The following is a 24,107-nucleotide window of genomic DNA, read 5'->3' as shown; positions in this document are numbered from 1 at the left end:
ATACATCGCTAATCTCTAGTAGTACCTTGTGACTCACCATGCCACTGTCAAGTCTGTGATAGTCTCCACGACAGTGTACAGAGCAAATACGATCCAGTACATCATCCACCGCACCTACACACACACACACACACACACACACACACACACACACACACACACACACACACACACACACACACACACACACACACACACACAAGGTTTAAATGTATTTTTACATGTGACTGAAAAAAAACTGCAGTTCCCTCCTAGTCCACTACAGGCGGGTACCAGAAAAGAGCAAGTTCTCATCGACTCCCATGTTAAAAATGATAACTTAACAGCAGGAATAAACTTGTTTACAGCCTAGTTCATTTTGGTTTACAGGGTTTTAGGGGTAAATTGCTTCATAATTGATCCGTTTAGATTCAATTAAAACTCAAAATTATGAATAAATAGGGGCATGTCAGTTTTTTTGATGAGTAGCAGATGAACCGTCAATGGCCTTGTCTTCTGCTTGCTCCAGGAAAGGCCTTGGCCTCCGTCTCACGTTAAGTGTCACAGCCTAGAAGGCAGAGGGTAGCTGTGGCTACATTGTAGCTCATTGCCACCAGTGTGTGAATAGATAAATGATACACTGTAGTGTAAAGCCTTAGGAGTTCTCTGACTCTGAAAGGTGCTATACAAGTGTCGGTCATGTCACCAGCAGCCACTCCCAGCTACCTCCAGTCAGTGGTTTTAACATCAGCTCCACCTGGAGCAATCAGCTATCAGGCTGAGCCATACTACAAAGGCTATAGGCCTGGGACTATAACCCCCCCTCCCAATATGAATGATTGTCTATTGGTCTTATAAGTATATAATACAATGGAAGCCTTGGGATGGTAAAATTATATCTGTTATGGTAAGCATTTGGTGGGGTGGACTTGTTTCTGTATTTTTAGTGTTTTTATGTTTTATTTATTTATTTTTGTCTTTTTATCTATTTGATGTAAACATTGTTTTTGGGGTTGTATAAAAAGGTCCCCAGGAAGAATAGCAGACATGCTTGTTACTCCTGAGTGTGAACTTACATATTCTTTGACGTTTTTGGTTTTGACGGCTTTATAGGAGTAATATGCAGGATAGAGAGTCCCAAAAAGCAGCCTGGTGAGAGAAAACACAAGTTGTCATCATTTAGCATCATGTTAGCATCACATTCACGAACATCCACACAGGTGTGATGAAAACAAGCAATTCTGAAACTCTGATGCCTCATTCACCAAGTTCTAGTTCAGATGAACCACCTAGCTCTGCAGAACGTTTGGAGCAATTATTTACATCCCATAATAGTCCAGCTATGTCCTAAAAGAAGCAGAGAATCATATTGACTCAGAGTTTCCACTTTACTTTTCAGCACAGCAGTGGCTTGAGGGAATCTAGAGCCTCCACGTCTGGTCCGGCTCAGTTACCAAGACCTGCTGCAGTGCTGATGAAAACCTAGTTCAGCCCCATATGGGAAACACTACATCCTGCCTTAAGAAAATGTGAGCAAAAGAGTTAGGGAATGGTCTCATGCATCTGGATTTCTGTTCAGTTTATTTTAACCCTTTGGTGCATAATGGTCACTACAGTGGACAGGTACTCAAAATTGTTATTTATTTATTTTTGCTATTAAGCACAGCTGTTGAAGACTTTATTGCATGTGAGCCCCTCCATTTGTGCTTCAGCAAGTCAAGCCAACACATTTCATGTTCAGAACGCACACTGTCCCCTGAGTTGGACATGTAATAAACTATTTGTAAATTAACAAAATTTTACAAAAGATATTTGTTGAAATTTGTTTCATTCACACCTAAATATGAATGAAAAAAATTGTTTAAAAAATCGTGGTTGAAGATTTCATTATTCATGCATCAAAGGGTTAAGGACAGCTTTGTGAAGAGCTGGAGGGATCTTGTAACTACAGACGACCTGTAAAGACAAATTCAGGGTTTATTCACCAGTATTTTAACAAAGACATGGCACAAACACACACACACACACATGAGGAGGGTGGGTCAGACTGTCAAACCTCGGATTCAGGAGGAGCAATGTGATTTTTGTTCAGGCTGTGGAACACAGGACCAGCTCTTTATCCTTGTGTGTGTGTGTGCGTGTGCGTGTGTGTGTGTGTGTGTGTGTGTGTGTGTGTGTGTGTGTGTGTGTGTGTGTGTGTGTGTGTGTGTGTGTGTGAAGGGAGAGGGGTCCTGCAGGGTGTATGGGAGTTAGATTAAAGCCAGGCACACACATATTTTTGACAGTTTTGAGAATCTGAGATCGGGGTGAGTTTTGCGTTGTGTGGTAGAGTGATTCCCAACCAGGGCTACACGTACCGCTAGTGGTCTGTGAGGGCATTACATGGAAAGTACGCTGAAAGAAATATCCTATAGAGAAACCTTACATAAACAAGCATGTGTACACACAGGAGCTCACATGGTGCTCTCATAAGTATGGACTTGGGCATTTTCAACACATGTCTTAAAGCTGTGTTGGCACTAAATGCACTGTGATTTATTATCGTTTGATTGTTCAGTAAAACAATGTTGATTTTATATTTCCTCATCAGGTTGACGCAGTGATAGCTTGCTCCTGATGTATTGTTGTTGTGTCCCTTTTTTTTCTCCTTCCGTAGGTCTAGAAGCAGATTCTTGTTCATCACTGATAGTTTGTTTTTGTGTGTTTTTGTGTGAAGACAATTGAAAACTCTCAGTCAATGAGAGAGCAGCGAAGGAGGAGGGGGCGGTTCCTGCCTTCTGACTAGTGTTAAAATGTCAGCTATGCTGCTAGTTTTAAGTGTATAGAAAATGATGGAACACTCAACCAATCAGAGAGCAGCACTGTTTTCCCGCCTTTTCCCCCGGCTGTTGGAGGCCTGCAGCTGTAATGAGAGAAGCCTTTAAATCTGTCCTTCAGAAGTGAAATTGGACCTGTCAAACTTCTCATCACCATTCGAAAAATACTGCACCGAACTGAAAAATTCAAAAAGCGTGAGCAGCATAAGGCTTTGTGTGGAGTCTTGTGTGCCTACCACAAATGTTCTAGAATATACGAGGGGAACATTTCAGCTGTCTGTCCGCCACAGGTGCCTTTTTTTAAAGGGGTTTAAATGGATGAAAGCTGGCACAGTCCTCCTTCTGGGGCTTGTAGCCCACAAAATATAATACCAACAACAAAACTGAAGATGTTGGTCAGTGGAAATTTGTGTCAATATTTCATATATCATGCATTTAACAGTGCTCAGCTGTTCGGATGTCATTTCAGACCTCTGACACGTCTTATCGCCATTCAAAAACTGCTGCACCTATTGGAAAAATTCAAAAATAGTGAGCAGCAGAAGGCTTTGATGGTCATCTGTGTGAATTTTTATGTGCCTACCATGAATTGTCTTGAAGCTAAGACGAGAACATTTTAGCTGTCTGAAGCCGATCTGAGGAGAAAATCTCTGTTCCTTTAACATGGGTTTCAAAGAGACAGAATCAGGGTGGGTCCGATCGATAGTTGAATCTCAGATAGAGGAGGAGCAATGTGGTTTTCGTCCTGGCCGTGGAACTGTGGACCAGCTCTATACCCTTGCAAGGGTGATGGAGGGGGCATGGGAGTTTGCCCAACCAATCCACATGTGCTTTGTGGATTTGGAGAAGGCTTATGACCGTGTCCCCAGGGGCACCCTGTGGGGGACGCTCCAGGAGTATGGGGTGGGTGGCTTTCTGTTAAGGGCCATTCAGTCCCTTTACCAGAGGAGCGTGAGTTTGGTCCGCATAGCCGGTAGTAAGTCGGACCTGTTCCCAGTGAGGGTTGGACTCCGCCAGGGCTGCCCTTTGTCACCGGTTCTGTTCATCACTTTTATGGACAGAGTTCCTAGGCGCAGCCGTGGTGTGGAGTGTGTCGAGTTTGGTGGCAGGAGAATCTCGTCTCTGCTTTTTGCGGATGATGTGGTCCTCCTAGCTTCATCCAGCTCTGACCTTCAGCTCTTGCTGGGTAGGTTCGCGGCCGAATGTGAAGCGGCTGGGATGAGGATCAGCACCTCCAAATCTGAGACCATGGTTCTCGACCGGAAAAGGGTGGCTTGCCACCTCCGGGTCGGGGGAGAGGTCCTACCTCAAGTGGAGGAGTTTAAGTATCTCGGGGTCTTGTTCACGAGTGAGGGTAGGAGGGATCGGGAGATCGACAGGCGGATTGGCTCGGCGTCTGCAGTGATGCGGACGCTGAGCCGATCTGTCGTGGGGAAGAGGGAGCTGAGCCAGAAAGCCAGGCTCTCGATTTACCGGTCGATCTACGTCCCAATCCTCACCTATGGTCATGAGCTTTGGGTAATGACCGAAAGAACGAGATCGCGGATACAAGCGGCCGAAATGAGTTTCCTCCGTAGGGTGGCCGGGCTCAGCCTTAGAGATAGGGTGAGGAGCTCGGACATTCGGGAGGGACTCGGAGTAGAACCGCTGCTCCTCCGGATCGAAAGGAGCCAGTTGAGGTGGTTTGGGCATCTGGTCAGGATGCCTCCTGGACGCCTCCCCGGGAAGGTGTTTCGGGCATGTCCTGCCGGCAGAAGGCCCCCGGGTCGACCCAGGACACGTTGGAGAGGTTACATCTCCAATCTGGTCCGGGAACGCCTTGGGGTCCTGCCGGAGGAGCTGGTGGACAAGGCCGGGGAGAGGACGGCCTGGAGCTCCCTAGTTGGGATGCTGCCCCCGCGACCCGGACCCGGATAAGCGGAGGAAGACGAGACGAGAGACGAGAATCAGGGTGTCTCCTCCTTCTGAGGCTTGTAGAGAAAGAACCGTAACACTTGAGGACAAAATTAAACCCATTCTGAAAAGCTGACAAAAATTCCTACTTTTTGAGATAATTTGTTTCAGTACTCCAAACGGTCTAGGTGTTGGAAAGAGTTGTTTCCAGAAAATGTGAAGGTCAAAAGTTAGTGTGGAATTTTCAGTTTAGAGTGGTGAGAGACATTTTTTTTATTTTGAATATTCTCAAACAAATGAACAAAACGACAGCTCAAAACAAAGGTATATCCGTTAGCTGCTCATTTCAATCGGACTTACGGTTTTCTCAGGACAATGCTAGAAATGGAGCAAAGGAGGGTCATTGCTCCTATCTCTGCCCATTATAATTTTTGTGATTTTTTTTTTAAAATCTCAAGCTGTACCTCAACTTCTACCTGTGATTTTAGAAAAACTGTAACAGATTTTTTAACCAGTAATAGCTGAAAGTCTTGTGAGTTTGTTGAAACTTGAATGAAGTCTCTAGGTTAAAGTTAACCTATAAGAGTAAGAGTTCAAAAGGTTAGGGTTAGGGTTAGTGATTGGATTTAGCTGAAAATTGAGCAATCCTATTCATTTCAATGGGGCCAAAAATCGCAAAAAAAGCTGAATATCTCAAAAAGTATAACATATTTTAATACCAAAAGTCATTGCCGGCATAAGCTGAACGAGCTGAACATTTTGATACCAAAATTGTGTAAATAGTTGAAGAACTGTGGAAGTAGTTAAAGGGGCATTATGGAAGTTTGACAGCCAAAACATGTATAGAAATAATACATTTCCCATGATATAAAGCAGGAAGACACACGTAGGCAGGAGCAGAGGCTTTTTATGATTTTTATGCTTTAGAGCTAATATATAATCAGAAGTGTGATTTATTTTTTATGTTTTAATCAAATTAAATAATGTAAATGGGCATTATTGAAGTTTGACAGCCAAAACATGTATAGAAATAATACATTTCTTCTTCATACATTCTCCTGCAATGCCCTGGTCCTGTAGAATGAGCCCTGGCATTTTTTCTGTAAAATCACAGAAAAAGAGAGATGCTCGGGTCGAGCAGGCTGCTTCATGTGCGTTCACGCTCAGGCATAGCCCTCCAAACCGTTCTTAATTGGTACAGATACAAGTGACGTCACTGGCGCGGTAGCTCGCCTGGTAAGACGTCAGACTTTTGTGCAGAAGACCCGGGTTCGATTCTGGATGGGAACATAATTTATTTAGAGTTTCTTTTTTACATTAATGGTATATTTTTTTACAGTAAGCTGCCCAAATTTTTATTTGAGACTCGCCGAACGGCATTGAATTCACAGATAAAAAAAGATGTGGGTTCAACTTTCATTTTGGAACAATTTTTCAAGAGCATGCAGGAGGACTGGCCCATCTTAAACCTTTGTCGGCTGTGCTAAAGATAAAGTTACAGACCCAAATTATTTAATTAATAAGCTGCGCCTTCTCCTGTCCTCTGTCCTCCTGGCCACACACACACCCACACACCCACACACACACATGCGGAGCTGACTGTCTCAGCTGTTATTTTCGTTAAGGAGTGTGCACGTACAGCATGCGTGCCTCGTGCACGAGCCTACTATTGAAGCTGCTGTTACGCTTTTGGCCTGAGGGGGCAATCACGAGCATAAAAATTCAAAACTCCGTAAAGTCCCTTTAAATGCCAAAAACGTAAGGAAGCAGAATAATAAACTAACTAACTAACTAACTAACTATAAAGAGAAACAAGATCACTATAGTTTGAATGCTTTAGAGCATTCAATCAATTACAGGCAGCTAAAGGGGTATGTGGTTATTATATACGCAGTTCGGATAGTTATCATATGCACAGTCCATGGTGCGGAAGTGACTTAGGTTCCCTATACTCATATTGAAACTGGGGGTGTCTCTCAATGCCAAGGAACCTTGCCTTGATGTCTTGGCCCCGCCCCGGTTGCCTAGGAGATACGTCATCAGGAGCCGCCAAGACGTGTTCCAATGTTCATGTTCTACAGAGGCGTGTGTTTTGCATTTAGCTAGCTGTGCAAGGATACACGAGAGGCGTCTTGTAGCCTAGCCTTGGTCAAAAATGACCCACAATACACCTAGGGCTGCTCGATTATGGCAAAAATAATAATCACGATTATGGTGACTGAAATTGAGATCACGATTATTTAGGACGATTTTTCAATTTATGTTGATTTCAATTGTTTTTATTCAGTCATAAAATTGCTCAGGGCACAATCAGGACAAAATTAAATAAGAAACAAGATGATCACTAAAATAACTCCTGATTCCCAGTATAAAAAGACCAATATACTTATAGCTCATAGTTTATGACCCAAGGGCTATAGACCTTGGTTTAACTCATTTAAGTCTAACCAGTACAGACCCAAATACCAATATCTTGCAAATACAGAAAAAAAAAATTATACAGTGGCATTTATAACAAATAAATGCAAATAAATTGATGTGCACAAAATGTTGCATAACATTTATTGAAGTCGTGTCAAGGTGCTGTAGGAGTGTGCACTAGCACCGTGTCCTCAGAGAGATTAGTTATTATTTATCAGCGTGAGGAACTTATTTCTACCTTATTTATAAACTATTTATTCACAAGTCCATCAGTTAATGTAATAATTGTCCCAACCACAGCTGCACCCCCCACCCCCCAAAACCGGTTTCACAGCAATCAGGGGCAAGCTGCACGCGTGTTTAGCGCGCCGCACGCGCACATTTAGCCGTTTTTAGCGGCTCAGGAATCCGCAGGTGTGGAAGGTGTGTCACTCACTCTGGTTAATCCAACAGGGAGCCGGCTCTGAGAGCTGTTTCTTTAGCGACTGACACATTACTACATCATTCCCTTTCCTAATGTCCTGAAGAACGGTCCGGAGCACAGGCGGAGTGTTTAGCTAACCTGCAGGAAACGTCGACGACAGTTATCCAGAAAGTAGCTAAGGGTTACCAGAGATGTTTCTGAGGTGTTCGCTAGGTACTTTTAAGTTAAAAAGTCAAGAAGGTGGTCTGAAAAGCTGCTAGAAATAGCGTGAAAGTCACTATGTTGGCAACACTGTGGGAGGAGTGCTTCATTTGCAACTCAGGGCAGCGCAAGCGGGAGGAGCAAATAATCGGCTTGTTTTGTTTTTTATAATCGTTCAAAACTCAGATCGTAATCGTGATTAAAATTCGATTAATTGAGCAGCCCTAAATACACCACAGTATTTTCAAAAGGATGGCGGATCAAAAGCTGGCGGCTACTTCGGGGCAAATTTAGAACCAAAGAAGTTATCTGTAGTTGGTTAGTTGCTTAGCAGTTGCAGCTTCGGTGGCTAGCGGGTAGTAACTCACTCATATATTTAATTTAATAAACATATACACAATTTAAAAAGCAAAAGGCTCGTTATATGTTTATACTGAAACTAATAAATGTATAAAATATAACATTATCTCCCATGTCACTTGACGTAACGTGACCGTCATGGACGCCGCAGTGACGTGACGCAAGTCTGTTCCATTTAACTGTTTTCTTTGACCAAGGAAGGACAGTGTCCTCGTAAGCAAGGCACCTGGCCTCGCAAGACATCGCCTCGCAAGGCCAGGCGCCTTGACCAAGATGAGCAGCACCTAGGGCTGTAGCGGTTGAGGAATTCCCCCTGCGGTGATTCAGGGTGGCTTAATATTGCGGTGTGCGATATTATTGCAGCACTTTTTTTATTGCAGTACTATCTAAACATAATGTTTACACATTTAAAAAAGGTTAAAAATTGCCGTGCCTTCTTTTATAACACTTTACTGAATGCAGATCAAAGGGCAGTAACAACATAGATCGCAGTAACGTTTGTTTCTCCGACAGTCGGAGTCCCAAGAACACCATACCTACTGTGAAGCATGGGGGTGGGAACATCATGCTTTGGGGCTGTTTTTCTGCTAAGGGGACAGGACGACTGATCCGTGTTAAGGACAGAATGAATGGGGCCATGTATCGTGAGATTTTGAGCTTAAACCTCCTTCCATCAGTGAGGGCTTTGAAGATGAAACGTGGCTGGGTCTTCCAACACGACAATGATCCCAAACACACCGCCCGGGCAACAAAGGAGTGGCTCCGTAAGAAGCATTTGAAAGTCCTGGAGTGGCCTAGCCAGTCTCCAGACCTCAACCCCATAGAATATCTGTGGAGGGAGTTGAAAGTCTGTGTTGCTCGGCGACAGCCCCAAAACATCACTGCTCTCGAGAAGATCTGCATGGAGGAATGGGCCAAAATACCAGCTACTGTGTGTGCAAACCTGGTAAAGACCTATAGTAATTGTTTGACCTCTGTTATTGCCAACAAAGGTTATGTTACAAATAATAATAATAATAATAATCGTCGTCGTCTTCCTCCGCTTATCCGGGTCCGGGTCGCGGGGGCAGCATCCCAACTAGGGAGCTCCAGGCCGTCCTCTCCCCGGCCTTGTCCACCAGCTCCTCCGGCAGGACCCCAAGGCGTTCCCGGACCAGATTGGAGATGTAACCTCTCCAACGTGTCCTGGGTCGACCCGGGGGCCTTCTGCCGGCAGGACATGCCCGAAACACCTCCCCGGGGAGGCGTCCAGGAGGCATCCTGACCAGATGCCCAAACCACCTCAACTGGCTCCTTTCGATCCAGAGGAGCAGCGGTTCTACTCCGAGTCCCTCCCGAATGTCCGAGCTCCTCACCCTATCTCTAAGGCTGAGCCCGGCCACCCTACGGAGGAAACTCATTTCGGCCGCTTGTATCCGCGATCTCGTTCTTTCGGTCATTACCCAAAGCTCATGACCATAGGTGAGGATTGGGACGTAGATCGACCGGTAAATCGAGAGCCTGGCTTTCTGGCTCAGCTCCCTCTTCCCCACGACAGATCGGCTCAGCGTCCGCATCACTGCAGACGTCGAACCAATCCGCCTGTCGATCTCCCGATCCCTCCTACCTTCACTCGTGAACAAGACCCCGAGATACTTAAACTCCTCCACTTGAGGTGGGACCTCTCCCCCGACCCGGAGGTGGCAAGCCACCCTTTTCCGGTCGAGAACCATGGTCTCAGATTTGGAGGTGCTGATCCTCATCCCATCCGCTTCACATTCGGCCGCGAACCTACCCAGCAAGAGCTGAAGGTCAGAGCTGGATGAAGCTAGGAGGACCACATCATCCGCAAAAAGCAGAGACGAGATTCTCCTGCCACCAAACTCGACACACTCCACACCACGGCTGCGCCTAGGAACTCTGTCCATAAAAGTGATGAACAGAACCGGTGACAAAGGGCAGCCCTGGCGGAGTCCAACCCTCACTGGGAACAGGTCTGACTTACTACCGGCTATGCGGACCAAACTCACGCTCCTCTGGTAAAGGGACTGAATGGCCCTTAACAGAAAGCCACCCACCCCATACTCCTGGAGCGTCCCCCACAGGGTGCCCCTGGGGACACGGTCATAAGCCTTCTCCAAATCCACAAAGCACATGTGGATTGGTTGGGCAAACTCCCATGCCCCCTCCATCACCCTTGCAAGGGTATAGAGCTGGTCCACAGTTCCACGGCCAGGACGAAAACCACATTGCTCCTCCTCTATCTGAGATTCAACTATCGATCGGACCCTCCTCTCCAGTACCTTGGAGTAGACCTTTCCAGGGAGGCTGAGGAGTGTGATCCCCCTATAGTTGGAACACACCCTCAGGTCACCCTTCTTAAAGATGGGGACCACCACCCCGGTCTGCCACTCCCTAGGAACTGCCCCCGATGACCACGCAATGTTGTAGAGACGTGTCAACCATGACAGCCCTACAACATCCATAGCCTTGAGATACCCAGGACGAACCTCATCCGCCCCCGGGGCTCCACCGCTGTGTAGTTGTTTGACTACCTCAGCAACTTCTGCCCCCGAGATTGGACAGTCCATCCCCAGGCCTCCCAGCTCTGGTTCCTCCTCGGAATGCGCATTGGTGGGATTGAGGAGCTCCTCAACGTATTCCTTCCACCGTCCGACTATAGCCTCAGTTGACGTCAGCAGCTCCCCATCCCCACTGTAAACAGTGTGAGCGAGTTGCTGCCTTCCTCTCCTGAGGCGCCGGACAGTTTGCCAGAACCTCTTTGGAGCCGATCGATAGTCTTTCTCCATGGCCTCACCAAACTCCTCCCACGCCCGAGATTTTGCCTCGGCAACTGCCACTGCTGCATTCCGCTTGGCTATCCGGTACCTGTCTGCTGCCTCCGGAGACCCACAGACCAGCCACGCCCTGTAGGCCTCCTTCTTCAGCCTGACGGCTCCCCGAACCTCTGGTGTCCACCAGCAGGTACGGGGGTTGCCACCACGACTGGCACCGGCCACCTTACGACCACAGCTAGCAACAGCCGCCTCGACAATCGCAGAGTGGAACAAGGCCCACTCGGACTCAATGTCCCCCACTGCTCTCGGGACGTGGTCAAAGCTCTGCCGGAGGTGGGAGTTGAAGACCGTCTTGACAGGTTCTTCTGCCAGGCGTTCCCAGCAGACCCTCACTATGCGTTTGGGTCTGCCAGGTCTACGCGGCACGTTCCCTTGCCATCTGATCCAACTCACCACCAGGTGGTGATCAGTTGACAGCTCCGCCCCTCTCTTCACTTGGGTGTCCAAAACATACGGCCGCAGGTCAGATGATACGACTACAAAATCTATCATCGACCTGTGACCTAGGCTGCCCTGGTACCAAGTGTACCGGTGGGCATCCTTATGTTCGAACATGGTGTTCGTTATGGCCAAACTGCGGCTTGCACAGAAGTCCAATAACAAAACACCGCTCGAGTTCAGATTAGGTGGGCCGTTCCTCCCAATCACACCCCTCCAGGTCAAGCTGTCATTGCCCACGTGAGCATTGAAGTCCCCCAGCAGGACAATGGAGTCCCCTGATGGAGCACTATCTAGCACTCGTCCCAGGGACTCCAAAAAGGGTGGGTACTCTGAACTGATATTTGGCCCATAAGCACAAACAACAGTCAGGACCCGTTCCCCGACCCGAAGGCGCAAGGAAGCTACCCTCTTGTCCCCCGGGGTAAACCCCAACACACAGGCAGAGAGTCTCGGGGCTAACAAAAAGCCAACCCCAGCCCTCCGCCTCTCACCCGGAGCAACTCCAGCAAAGTAGAGTGTCCAACCCCTCTCCAGGTCTCGGGTTCCAGAGCCAATGCAATGTGTCGAGGTGAGTCCGACTATATCTAGCCGGTACCGCTCAACCTCTGCCACAAGCTCCGGCTCCTTCCCCGCCAGCGAGGTGACGTTCCATGTCCCAAAAACTAGTTTTCTTGTCCGGGGATTGGACCGCCAAGGCTCCCGCCTTGGTCTGCCACCCGATTCGCATTGCACCGGACCCTTCATGTTCCTCCTGCGGGTGGTGGGTCCACAGTTGGACGAGCCCATGTATCCGGTTCGGGCTGGGCCCGGCCGGGCCCCATGGGCGAAAGCCCGGCCACCAGGCACTCGCTCACGGGCCCCAACCCCAGGCCTGGCTCCAGGGTGGGACCCCGGTAACCCTCCGGGCCGGGTACTCCGACTCTTCGTTTTAACCGCCATGAAAGATCCTTCGAACCGTTCTTTGTCTCACCCTTCACCTAAGACCAATTTGTCATGGGAGACCCTACCAGGGGCACTAAGTGCCCCAGACAACATAGCTCCTAGGATCATTAGGGCACTCAAACTCCTCCACCACGATAAGGTGACGGTTCAAGGATAATAATACATTTTATTTCAAAGCGCCTTTCAGGACACCCAAGGTCACTTTACAGAAAACACGTAATAAAATACAATAAAACAATAATAAAACCCAAACAAGAAAAAAACAAAGAGAGAAACAGTTCAATAAAATCAGAGGTTGTAAGCAGATTTAAACATGTGTGTTTTGAGTTTTGATTGGAAAAGGGTAAAACTGTCGATGTTCCTGATGTCTGGGGGAAGTGAGTTCCAGAGACGGGGAGCAGAGCGGCTGAAAGCTCTGCTCCCCATGGTAGCGAGACGGGCAGAAGGAACCGCAAGATGGATGGAAGAAGAAGATCTGAGTGAACAGGATGGGGTGTGAAAACTTATAAGGTCTGAGATATATGGAGGAGAGAGGTTGTGGATAGCTTTGAAGGTATGGAGGAGAATTTTGAAGATGGACCTGAATTTAACTGGGAGCCAGTGAAGCTGCTGGAGAACCGGGGTGATGTGGTGAAAGGAAGGGGTTCTGGTGATAATACGGGCTGCTGAATTCTGGACCATTTGCAGTTTATGAAGGAGTTTGTTGGGGAGACCATAAAGAAGTGAATTGCAATAGTCGATACGGGAGGTGACGAGGCTGTGGACGAGAATGGCGGCAGTGTGAGGGGTCAGTGAGGGACGGAGACGGTTAATGGAACGTAGATGGAAGTATGCTGACCGAATTAAGTTATTAATGTGAGCTTGAAAAGAAAGTGAGCTGTCAAGAATGACACCCAGACTCTTGACGTGAGGGGAGGGGGAGACTATGGCGCTGTCAATAGTTAAAGAAAAGCTGTCAGATGTTGAGAGGGTGGAGTTAGTGCCAACTAGAAGAAGTTCAGTTTTATTGCCGTTGAGTTTGAGGAAATTAGAGGTGAACCATGATTTGATTTCAGAGAGGCAGAGTGTAAGGGAGGATGGTGGGAGAGTTGAGTTGGGCTTACTGGAAATGTAGAGCTGGGTGTCATCCGCAAAGCAGTGAAACTGGATATTGAATTTGCGGAAGATTTTGCCGATAGGGAGGAGATATACTATGAAGAGGAGGGGCCCCAGGGTTCTGAGGTAAAGGATTTTAACTGGATGAACTGAGAGCGGCCAGTAAGGTAAGATTGAAACCAGCTGAGGGGGGTGTGAGTGATGCCTAAGGAAGAGAGTCTATTGAGGAGGATGGGATGAGAAATGGTGTCAAAGGCCGCACTCAGATCGAGGAGAATAAGAATAGAGATTAAACCAGAATCAGCAGCAATGAGTAGGTCGTTAGTGATCTTGATGAGAGCTGTTTCTGTGCTGTGGTGGGGACGGAAACCAGACTGAAACTGTTCATAAAGGTTATTGCGGGTGAGATGGGAATGGAGCTGAGATGCAACAGTTTTCTCTAGGACTTTGGAAATGAAGGGAAGATGGGAAATGGGACGCAGGTTATTGAAATCATTGGGATCTAAACCAGGTTTTTTTAGAATAGGGCTGACTGAAGCGGATTTGAATAGGGATGGGACCGTACCAGAGGATAGTGAGGAATGAATAATGGCCGTTATAAAAGGGAGCAGAGAAGAAAGGCAGGATTTAACTAAAACTGTTGGAATAGGGTCCAGTTGACAGGTGGAAGGTTTGGATTTGGTGATGTAATCTAATATTTCTGAGGGATGGGGAAGTTCAAAGGAGGAGAACTGAATGGTGGGTTCAAATAAATCAGGAGAGGGAGGGGAGGAATGAGGTAAAGAGAGATGGATTCTATTGACCTTATTAAAAAACTGAAGGAGAGAGTTACAGGTTTCTGAAGAGTAAAGATGGATGGGTAAGGAGTCGGGAGGCTGAAAAATGCTGTTCATGATGGAAAATAATGCCTTAGTGTTGCTGGAGTTGGACGAGATGAGACCGGAGTAATATTGAGATTTGGCATGGGAGATGGAGTCCTTGTAGAGAGAAATCTGAGCAGAATATAAGTATTTATGGATGGTGAGACCGGTTTTCTTGTAGAGTCTTTCAAGCCTCCGGTTGGTAGCTTTCAAGGAGCGTAGGGCAGGGGTGAACCATGGAGCAGACCGAGTAAAATATACAGAGCGGGATTTGATGGGAGCAAATGAATTAAGGATAGAAACCAGACCGTTATTGTACTGAATGACAAGATCATCGGAAGTAGAGGACAAATTAGGGGTCAGGGTGGCAAAACTGGAGGACAGGGAGGCTAGATCAATGTCCTTAATATTACGAAAAGAAATGATACGTGGTGACTTGATGATGGAGAGACGGAGGGGAACAGAAAAGGAGATGAGGAAGTGGTCCGTGAAAGGGAGCGGGTCAGCTGTACAGTTGGAGGGGGTCAGGCCGGAGCAGCAGATTAAATCCAGGGTGTGACCTTTAATGTGAGTGGGAAAATTGGCATATTGATGAAAACTGAGGCTGTCCAAAGATGAGGAGAAGTCTTTGCTGAGGGGGAGGGCCATATTGTCCATATGAATATTAAAATCACCAAGTAAAATTACATTTGGGGAAAGGGAGGACAGATGGGATAAAAGAGCACAGAGTTCATTTAAAAACTCAGGGCTGAACTTGGGGGGACGATAAACAGTGACAATTATCGTGGGGGTCGGGCCGGAGAGTTGACAGGCGAGGCATTCCAGAGTGGTGAGAGGAGGAAGGTTTACGGGAAGGACCTTCCAAGTCTCGCGATAGAGTATCGCGAGACCACCGCCGCGGCCCGACCCACGGGGTTTGGAGAGGTAAACAAATCCGGGAGGAGTACAGTCATTGAGTTGTGAGAAATCGCTGGGTTGTTGCCATGTTTCGTTCAGACAAAGAAAGTCTAGCTTATGGTCACTGATGGTATCTTGGAGGAGATGTCCTTTACCAGAGAGGGAGCGAATGTTGTGAAGACCAAAATTAGCATTGCGGAAGTCCCTGGCGACAGGAGCATTAGCCCGACTAGCCAGCCGGGCTAACACGCTGGAGTCGGCACAAAGTACTGAGTTGAATTTTTGTTATTGACCAAATACTTATTTTCCACCCTGATTTACAAATAAATTCTTTAAAAATCCTGCCGTGTGAATTCATGGATTTTTTTTTCACATTCTGTCTCTCACAGTTGAAGTGTACCTATGATGTAAATTACTGACCTCTGTCATCATTTTAAGTGGGAGAACTTGCACAATCGGTGGCTGACTAAATACTTTTTTGCCCCACTGTAGCTCGGTCACGTCCTTATTACCCACAAGGAAAACCAGCATGATAACCATATACGGTTTGAGAGAGGATCTGAGAGGGGTGGCAACATTTGCAGCAACACTGAAAACCCTCTCGGATGGTGCGCTCGTTGCACTAACGCACACGTACTTGCGTGCGACTGGCGAGCAAAGGGAATCTCTCCCGGTTGTTGCTCCACCATGTCAGGGGGTTTCTTTAGGGTGGATGCATTCCTCCTGCAGGTAGCGAGTGAGCTCCAGCTCAGCTCAAACTCTCTTCGGGACGGTTGCAGAAGCAGTGCTTGTCCCGTACTTCAGCAGGTCTCCGAGTGTTTATTTATTTATTTTTTTGCCGCTGGTGGCAGCTCTGTCTCGGCCAAGGACTCTGGCTGCGCAGCAGCTGACGTACTGAAAACCAAAGTGCTCCCAAAGGAGCAAAGTAACGTTTCGTTTTGATACCAGTGCAGCCATCCTTCTCAACATGCATCATTGAGTTGAACCAAGTTCAGTAATCGCGGTGGCCCATGATGCAGCGCGGTGGGTTTCTTCATATTGCGATATTTCATTTTTGCGGTTACCGTGACAGCCCTAGAGCACCTCGCCTGGAAAAGAGACGAGAGCAGACGGACGCAGCAGGAGTGGCTGAAAACCGGCATTTAAGTCTGACAGATTTCATTAAATGTAGCTTGCGTGTGACGATGGATGAAGTTATCGCGTTAGAGTTCATACTTGTTTAATTTTTTATTTTAATTCAGGTGCCTGTTGGCAAATGAAACACATTCTCACATGCTTGTGGATATCATATATTGTAGACATGTGCATATGGAGATATGACTGTAATAAGTAAAGGTTATCAGCTGTAGAGTATTAGTGTGCTTATAGGAAATGTGAGAAAATAACACAAAACACTTCTCTTTTTGGCCTATATAGTTGTCATCATGAACCAAGGGCACCTCCAGAAAATTTTGATGGGGTGGAAGATGGGGTCAAATTAATTTTGGGGTGGCACACTAAATTGGTCCTTGTGGTAACTCTGGGAGAGTTTAGCCTGTAGCGATGTATTGCATTGCTCCTTCATTCATTTTTATCTAAAAAGCAGTACGTATCCAACACACTTAACTTAAATTTTACAAACACAAACATTTCAGAAAAATACATTTCAGATATTTGAAATGTTATTCCAAATTTCATTTAAAATAAAAAAAAATTTAGGTTAATTCACCTGTTGCTGTGTTCACAAAAAAATACTATGGAGATAAAAGCTTTTTTTAAATGGTGAGCAGAGGAAACATATGTATTTATTTTTTTATTCTGATCATTTCTTTACTTATAAATTGTGTTATTTTTATTTTGTTTTACAATTATGTCTTGAATAAACAAGATCAATACATGGTTTGACTGAACATTAATCTGATTTATTAACACTGACTTTTCCTGGGGGGTCAGCACTTTTCTAGGGGTGGCCCACCCCTTGGGGGCACCCTTGTCATCAACATAACATAATTTACAGAACACATGTGACCAGCTAACATTTCTCATTCTACCACCAGATGTTTGGAACAAAATGTGAACCAATCAGATCTTAGATCAGGTGAGAGCTAGGCGTTTCCCGTCAAGCCCTAGGTTTTGCAGCCGGTGGAGAGCAACTGCAGCGACTTGCTCAAAAATCTGCGCCTGTCTTGATCTCACAAGGTTATTGTTGCCTACGTATGCATGACGTCAGAGCAAGTCGGCGTCAAGTTGGACGAGGAGGGTATCGCTGCAGACCCAGAGACTGCAGATTCAGGCCAACTGCAGATTCAGGCTTGTACTGTTTTTGAGACGTCGCCGCCACGGCTTGCTAGCATTCCAAGATGGAGAACAATCGGAGAGTAAGTATAGAACGTGGATAACAGTATTTGTTTAATTAGTAAAAGGAAGAAAACCCAAAACAAAATGGACCATCCAAAGGACCAACAATAATGCAGCTGGGTTTTAAACAAAGTTTTACTTTAATAAAAAGTATCCAGTTCATCGTTGCAACGTTCCGCAGCATTCTGCATTGAAGTAAGGAGCCATATGTGTTTTGGTCCACCAAGGTGTTACGAGGTGGTTGATCGCTACGCCTCTGAAACGGGTCAAATTCGACATTTTTGGGAAAGGAAAGACAGTAAATCAGACGCGGAAACGGAGCGAAGCTTCCCGAGATTTTCAGAATAAAGAAACGTACTGCCTTCTGGTTGCTTTACTTTAAAAAAGAAAGTTATTACCTAGCAAGCGGTCTCCTTTGTTTTTCCATAATGGACGACGAAAGATTGATTACTGAAGTGATTACTCCCGCTTGTTGTTATGTTTACAGACAAAGTCACGCGTGATTTTGCTAATGATGCGTGACTTTGTGCTCTGTCGGTGACAGCTGCTCCCCTGCTGCTTCGCGTCTCGTGGGAAGGGCCAAGCAGCAGCTTACGCGAGCAAGACGTGCTGCTGCAGTAACGTGCTGTTGACGGCTCCGGTGGAAAGGAGGGGTGCCCAGAACCAGGAAAATTGGAAAAAGTTTTTTGTTTCTACAAACAACTTCAATTAAATAAATATGATAAAAGCTTTTATTATTAAAATTTCTCAGGAGTTTTCAAATTTGTATTCTGAGAACTACTTCACTGAAGCTTTAACAATGAGTAAATTTTTTAATAAGCTTCACCGACAATTACATACTTTTATATGCAACTAGGGCTGCTCGATTATGGCAAAAACAATAATCACGATTATGGTGACTGAAATTGAGATCACAATTATTTAGGACGATTTTTCTATTTATGTTGATTTTATTTGTTTTTATTCTGTCATAAAAGTCAGGACAAAAGAAAATAAGAAACAAGATGATCACTAAAAGAACTCCTGATTCCCAGTATAAAAAGACCAATATACTTACAGCTCAGTCTATGACCCAAGGGCTATAGACCTTGGTTTAACTCATTTAAGTCTAACCAGTACAGACCCAAATACCAATATCTTGCAAATACTGACAGCAAGAATTATACAGTGGCATTTATAGCAAATAAATGCAAATAAATTGATGTTCACAAAATGTTGCATAACATTTATTTAGTCGTGTCAAGGTGCTGTAGGAGAGTGCACTAGCACCGTGTCCTCAGAGAGATTAGTTATTATTTATCAGCGTGAGGAACTTATTTCTACCTTATTTATAAAGTATTTATTTACAGGTCCATCAGTTAATGTAATAATTGTCCCAACCACAGCTGCGCCCCCACCCCCCACCCCGGTCTCACAGCAATCGGGGCAAGCTGCACGTATGTTTAACATGCCGCACGCGCACATTTAGCCGTTTTTATCGGCTCAGGAGTCCGCAAGTATGGTGTGTGTCACTCACTCTGGTTACTCCAACAGTAGGGATGGGTACCTTTGACATTTGAATTGATCCAGTACTAATTCCCGGTAGCTACTTATCGATACCGGTACTTAACGGTACCAATTTTCGATACTTTTGAGTGTTTAATATTTTAATTCTCTTTTATAATTAAATATATATTTTTCTTAATATATAACCATATTTGATAAATATCACGATAAATAACATACAACTGTTTGTATTTTAACATCGTCCTTGTAGTTTTATAAGCTGATAATTAAACTGAAGCAAACATCTTAACTGTGAACTAAATTTACTGTGTATCTTCATTCCTTTTACCGTCCTTTTTCAATTGATTTTTCCTACTGGGGAGTTAGAATTTCCGAGGAGAAAGCGAACGCACCATTAGCTGATAACAATGGTGGCATAGGAAGCTAACATATCAAGCTAACGTTATCTTAAACAGTTTATTTAGCTGCTGGAGCAGATTAAAACGATGATGCCTCACACTTAAATCGTTGTCACTGGTTTCATCTTCACCCAATCACCCGTCGCATTTAGTAAAGTGAAGCCAAACTTTAGAGCGCGTTCATGTTCTTCTAGTCGGAATTTCGAAGTTCCGAGGAGAAAGCGAATACACCATTAGTGAAACGGAAGCTAACAAATCAAGCTAACGTTATCTTAAACATTTTATTTAACTACCGGAGCAGATTAAGATGAGGATGTCTCACTTAGATCGTTGTCGCTGGTTTCATCATCACCCAGTTACCCATCACATTTAGTGAAGTGGACCCAAGCTTTAGCGTGCGTTCTTTCTACCATGCTGCTCTGTTTACAACTAGCTCGCAGCGACCGACGACATAACCTCTTGCGCATGCGCAGCTGTCTAGGCAAGTTCTCGTTGTGAAGGACGGGTACCGAAACGAGGCACAGTTTCAAATGAAGTGAATCGGTGCTCGGTCGGTACTGTGGAATTCGGTCGGTACCTTAAAAAGTACCGAATTCGGTACCCATCCCTATCCAACAGGGAGCCGGCTCCGAGAACTGTTTCTTTAGCAACTGACACATCACTGCATCATTCCCTTTCCTAATGTCCTGAAGAACGGTCCGGAGCGCGGGCGGAGTGTTTAGCTAACCTGCAGGAAATGTCAACGACAGTTATCCAGAAAGTAGCTAAGGGTTACCAGAGATGTTTCTGAGATGTTCGCTAGGTACTTTTAAGATTTAAAAAGTCAAGAAGGGGGTCTGAGAAGCTGCTAGAAATAGCGTCAAAGTCGCCAAGTTGGGAGGAGCGCTTCATTTGCAACTCAGGGCAGCGCAAGTGGGAGGAGCAAATAATCGGCTTGTTTTGTTTTTTATAATCGTTCAAAACTCAGATCGTAATCATGATTAAAATTCGATTAATTGAGCAGCCCTATATGCAACTGTTAAACAGTAGAAGCTTGAATCTGCAGCAGGCATGAATCTGCGGTGTCCAAGTCTGCGGCCTTGAATCAGCAGTTAGTCTTGAATCTGCAGTTAGTTACACGTTGGTCCCAAGCCCCCACAATGAGGCTCAAAAATTGACTCCAACCCGGAAGTACCAAAAATTGCAGTTCCACCCTCATCCACTAGGGGCTGGTGTCAGAAAGCGAGCAAATCCTCATTGACTCCCATGTTAAAAAATACCAATTTCACAGCAGAAATAAACATGTTTACAGCCTGGTACCAGAACATGTTTTAGGTTTAAATGATCTAGTTTACACTCATGACAACTCTGAGGGGGGTGAATTTTTTTCTCACTCTTCTGTTTAAGTGTATTAAAAGCCTAAAATTCTGTATAATTAATGAGCATCAGACCCACGTGACCACAGAGCTAGCTCCGTGGAAAGGCCTCAGTAGAGCCTCGGTCTGGCCTGGAAACTGCTCCGGGATTTTGAGTCTCTGTGTTTGTGTATTCTTTTTTGGATATTATTTCTGCAATTGTTGGACAAAATTACTTGCTGTGGCATTAACTGCACTAATAGAGCTTCCAAAGACTTTCCACTTCACATTTTTTCGGTAAGTAAAATTATATTTATGTATTTTAGGCCACTTCCGAGCCGAGCTTAGATTTTAACATGTACTGTTTAACCATGAAATGTAAATGTAATAAGGTAAAACCCAGTGCATTTAACATAAAGCTGCACTTTAGAAAATGGGTTGAAATATAACATGTTGGTGGAGCTGGGTTCCCACTATCGGCTTGTGGAGCTCTCGGGAGACCTCTGTTTTCCACCCATATCCCCTTCCCACAGCTCGGCGCATCTCTGTCTGATCGCGGCTTCTGTCTGCTGCGCGGGCTGCCGACTTTCAGCAGCTTTCAGGAGACCTCTGTGTTCCACCCGGTTCTCCCCAGCGGTCAGCCCGGCGTGTCTCTGACTCAGAAGCTCTGGTGTTGTGCACAGTTAACTCCGGTTGTACCTAGGTTGCTACCTCCGTTAGCTTAGCTCCCACCTCCGCATTAGCTTTGGGTTAGCTTGTAGCTAGTTCGACCGGGTGTCGTCAGTCGATCCCAGCCTTACAGCCCCACCCTCAGCTCCTCCTCTCTTCCCTTTTATGGAATTGTCTGGGCTTGACGGAACCTGTGACACGGTCAAAATGGCGGTGGTGGCCACCTCCCATTTCTCTTCAAAAATGTGTTATTGGAGTCTATGGAAACCCATTGTCCATATATTTATGTCGATGGTCAGCAGCAGACATACTATTGAGTTGGACACAAATCTAACCAGCAAGTAGTGCGCGCCGATCACCAGTGATCTAATTTACGCAGAACTGGCTCATCTCGAACACGGCCATTGAGAAACACCCTGGGGTTACAACAGATAAACATCTCTTTAGTCTTCTGAAGGGATCTCAGGGCATGTCAGCCCTAAAGAATGTAAGAACACAGGAACACACACCTGAGCAGCATGAACACGTAGAGGCTTGTCCTGCTCAACTAAAGTTTTGTTTTCTAACGACCGACTCACCATGATACACCACATTAGCATCAACAGCACACTGAGCAGAAAACCACAGTAGCAAAGGTCGCGTTCGTCTAAATTAAACTTGTTTATGATGCCTGCGAATAACAACGACCTCCGTTGTTGATCAGAATAGTGTCCTGGTGTCTTGCTCCCCCTCTAGTTATGTGTTAAGTTACAGGACTGAAAAGTATGACAGACACAACCGCTTGTTAGCTCTGGGAGCTAGCAGAGCTCGAGTTCCTCTCAGATTGGTGTCAAAGTGAGTAGTTTCACATCGCCCGCAGCTGTCGGTATACTTACACTACGCTCCTGGAAATAATCCAAGACACCATGTCTTCAGCCTTTGTTGTGTCGAGGTGGTGTCAGATGAGAAACTGAGAATAAACGTTTGTCCGCCGAAAGCAAACTCGGTAAAAACCTTCTAATCTAGGAGGAGTCGGTCAGAGGCCGCTCCGCTAGCGAGGCAAGGTTTGTGTATTCTCAGATAAACCAGTCGAGGAAACTCCTGTGTTCCTGGAGATTTCTTTTTCCGTCTGTTTCTGACACCAGCAGAACACTCCGGACGTCACCATCTTCCACGTCCACGATTGGTCAGATCAACATGTTTGTGATTGGTCGGCTACGTGACTTCAGCATGTGATTGGAGCGGTAGAATTTGAAAGTCCACCTCTCTAGCTTTGATTGGTCAAAAAATCGAAACGTTGCAGGACTTTTTTATTTTTATTGTTTGAATATAGAACATTTACAAAATTTGCTATACATTGCAAAAGAGTACAGAAAAATGAACAATGGCGTAGTACAGATAAATGTGACGCAGGAAGATTGTGAGTAGTCCTTTCAAGGGCAGATATCGTTCTAATGGCTTTAGAATTGGAACTAGATTCAAGGCTGTCTATGTAAATATCTAAAGTAGCTAAGAATGCTTTAAAGTTAGGTTCATGACGCTGAAATTTTGAGGTGTGGATATGATATTTCCCATATATCACAAGCAAATTAGTGATGTATAGTTTTTCTGAGTCTTTAAGATCATGTTTTACCAAACAACACATGCCTTTTTCTTGTGAGAAAGTTGTGGTTTTTCTATTTCGAAAATTCATCATGTCAGTCCAAAATAGTGATGGGAATTCCAGCTCTTTTTAGAGAGCCGCTTCTTTTGGCTCAGCTCACCAAAAAGAGCCGGCTCTTTCGGCTCCCAAGTGGCTCCTCAGATTTTGTGTTGCGTAGAGTACATTTATAACCAAAATAATGCTAAACTATATGTAAAATGATTTACTAATGTAAAAAATGCAATATATCAAATATTTAAAATTTCTATGGATTTAATAACTGAACACTTTAAGAAATCTCCACTTTCCGACTGCTGGCGCTCATTTTCTCACCGTCTTCGTCACACTCCCCTCCCTCTCGCTCGCCTTTCTCCTCCACCTCTTTCCCTCTCGTCTCCCTCCACCCGCATGTGCTCTGCTGTGTGTCTGAGTCTGATGCTCCCTCTTCCCCGCCCCTGCTGCTCTGTGTTTGGACAGTCTGGACACACAGTTACACATGTTGACATATCGCCTGTAGCTTTCACCAAAGCATGAGGGGAGGGGGGAGGGGAGGGGACAGCTCGCAATGAAGCCGGCTCCCGTCCTTCGCTTCAAAGAGCCGGCTCTTAGAGCCGGTTCGTTCGCCACCGACACATCACTAGTCCAAAAGATTTTTGTGTGAGTGCAGTCCAACAAGTGTAGCAGACATTCATCATCATTTTTACAGAAACAACACAAGCAATCCATTTCCCATTTATATATTTTTTGTAGAAAAGCTTTAACCGGATAGCATATGGGAATAATCTAAAATGATGTACAGATTAACTTGTCATTTAAACAGTAAATATTTTCTTGGTAGCAACTATGTCCAATTCCAGTCAATATTTTCAGAGGTGTTGGACCAGTAAAAAGTACACGCTGGTGAAGATACATTTCCCATAACAGTGTTTCTAATTACTTTGTTGGACATTTTGTTGCTTATAAAAGGGTTGTCTGAATCAATAAAAATGTCATTTGGTTCAAATGAAGGTGAAATGAAGTCTTTTCCTTTTGGTGCTGATGACAGAAGTTGAAGTATGCCGCTGGGAATTGCATCA

At 45.4% G+C, this 24,107-nt stretch overlaps 1 protein-coding gene across 2 annotated transcripts in view; it reads right to left on the bottom strand.

Moving 5' to 3' along the window:
• The window catches only part of reep3b (receptor accessory protein 3b), a 45,556-nt gene extending 23,022 nt beyond the window's left edge, over positions 1–22,534 (bottom strand). Inside the window, exons 1-3 of one of the 2 annotated variants that reach the window (XM_054734216.2) lie at positions 22,286–22,534; positions 1,056–1,128; positions 38–114 (exon numbers count right to left, since the gene is read on the bottom strand). In XM_054734216.2, the coding sequence (XP_054590191.1) occupies positions 38–114; positions 1,056–1,128; positions 22,286–22,317 (182 nt within the window). In that variant the 5' untranslated portion in view covers positions 22,318–22,534. The remainder of the gene's footprint in view (positions 1–37; positions 115–1,055; positions 1,129–22,285) is intronic. The other variant, XM_054734217.2, reaches the window with a different exon arrangement.
• Between the last annotated feature and the right edge of the window lie 1,573 nt (positions 22,535–24,107).

Source organism: Nothobranchius furzeri, chromosome 16 (genome assembly GCF_043380555.1).
Source record: "Nothobranchius furzeri strain GRZ-AD chromosome 16, NfurGRZ-RIMD1, whole genome shotgun sequence".
Classification (NCBI taxonomy): Eukaryota; Metazoa; Chordata; class Actinopteri; order Cyprinodontiformes; family Nothobranchiidae; genus Nothobranchius; species Nothobranchius furzeri.
The sequence above is the reverse complement of the archived record's forward strand: the minus strand, read 5'-3'. Positions and strand labels throughout refer to the sequence as shown.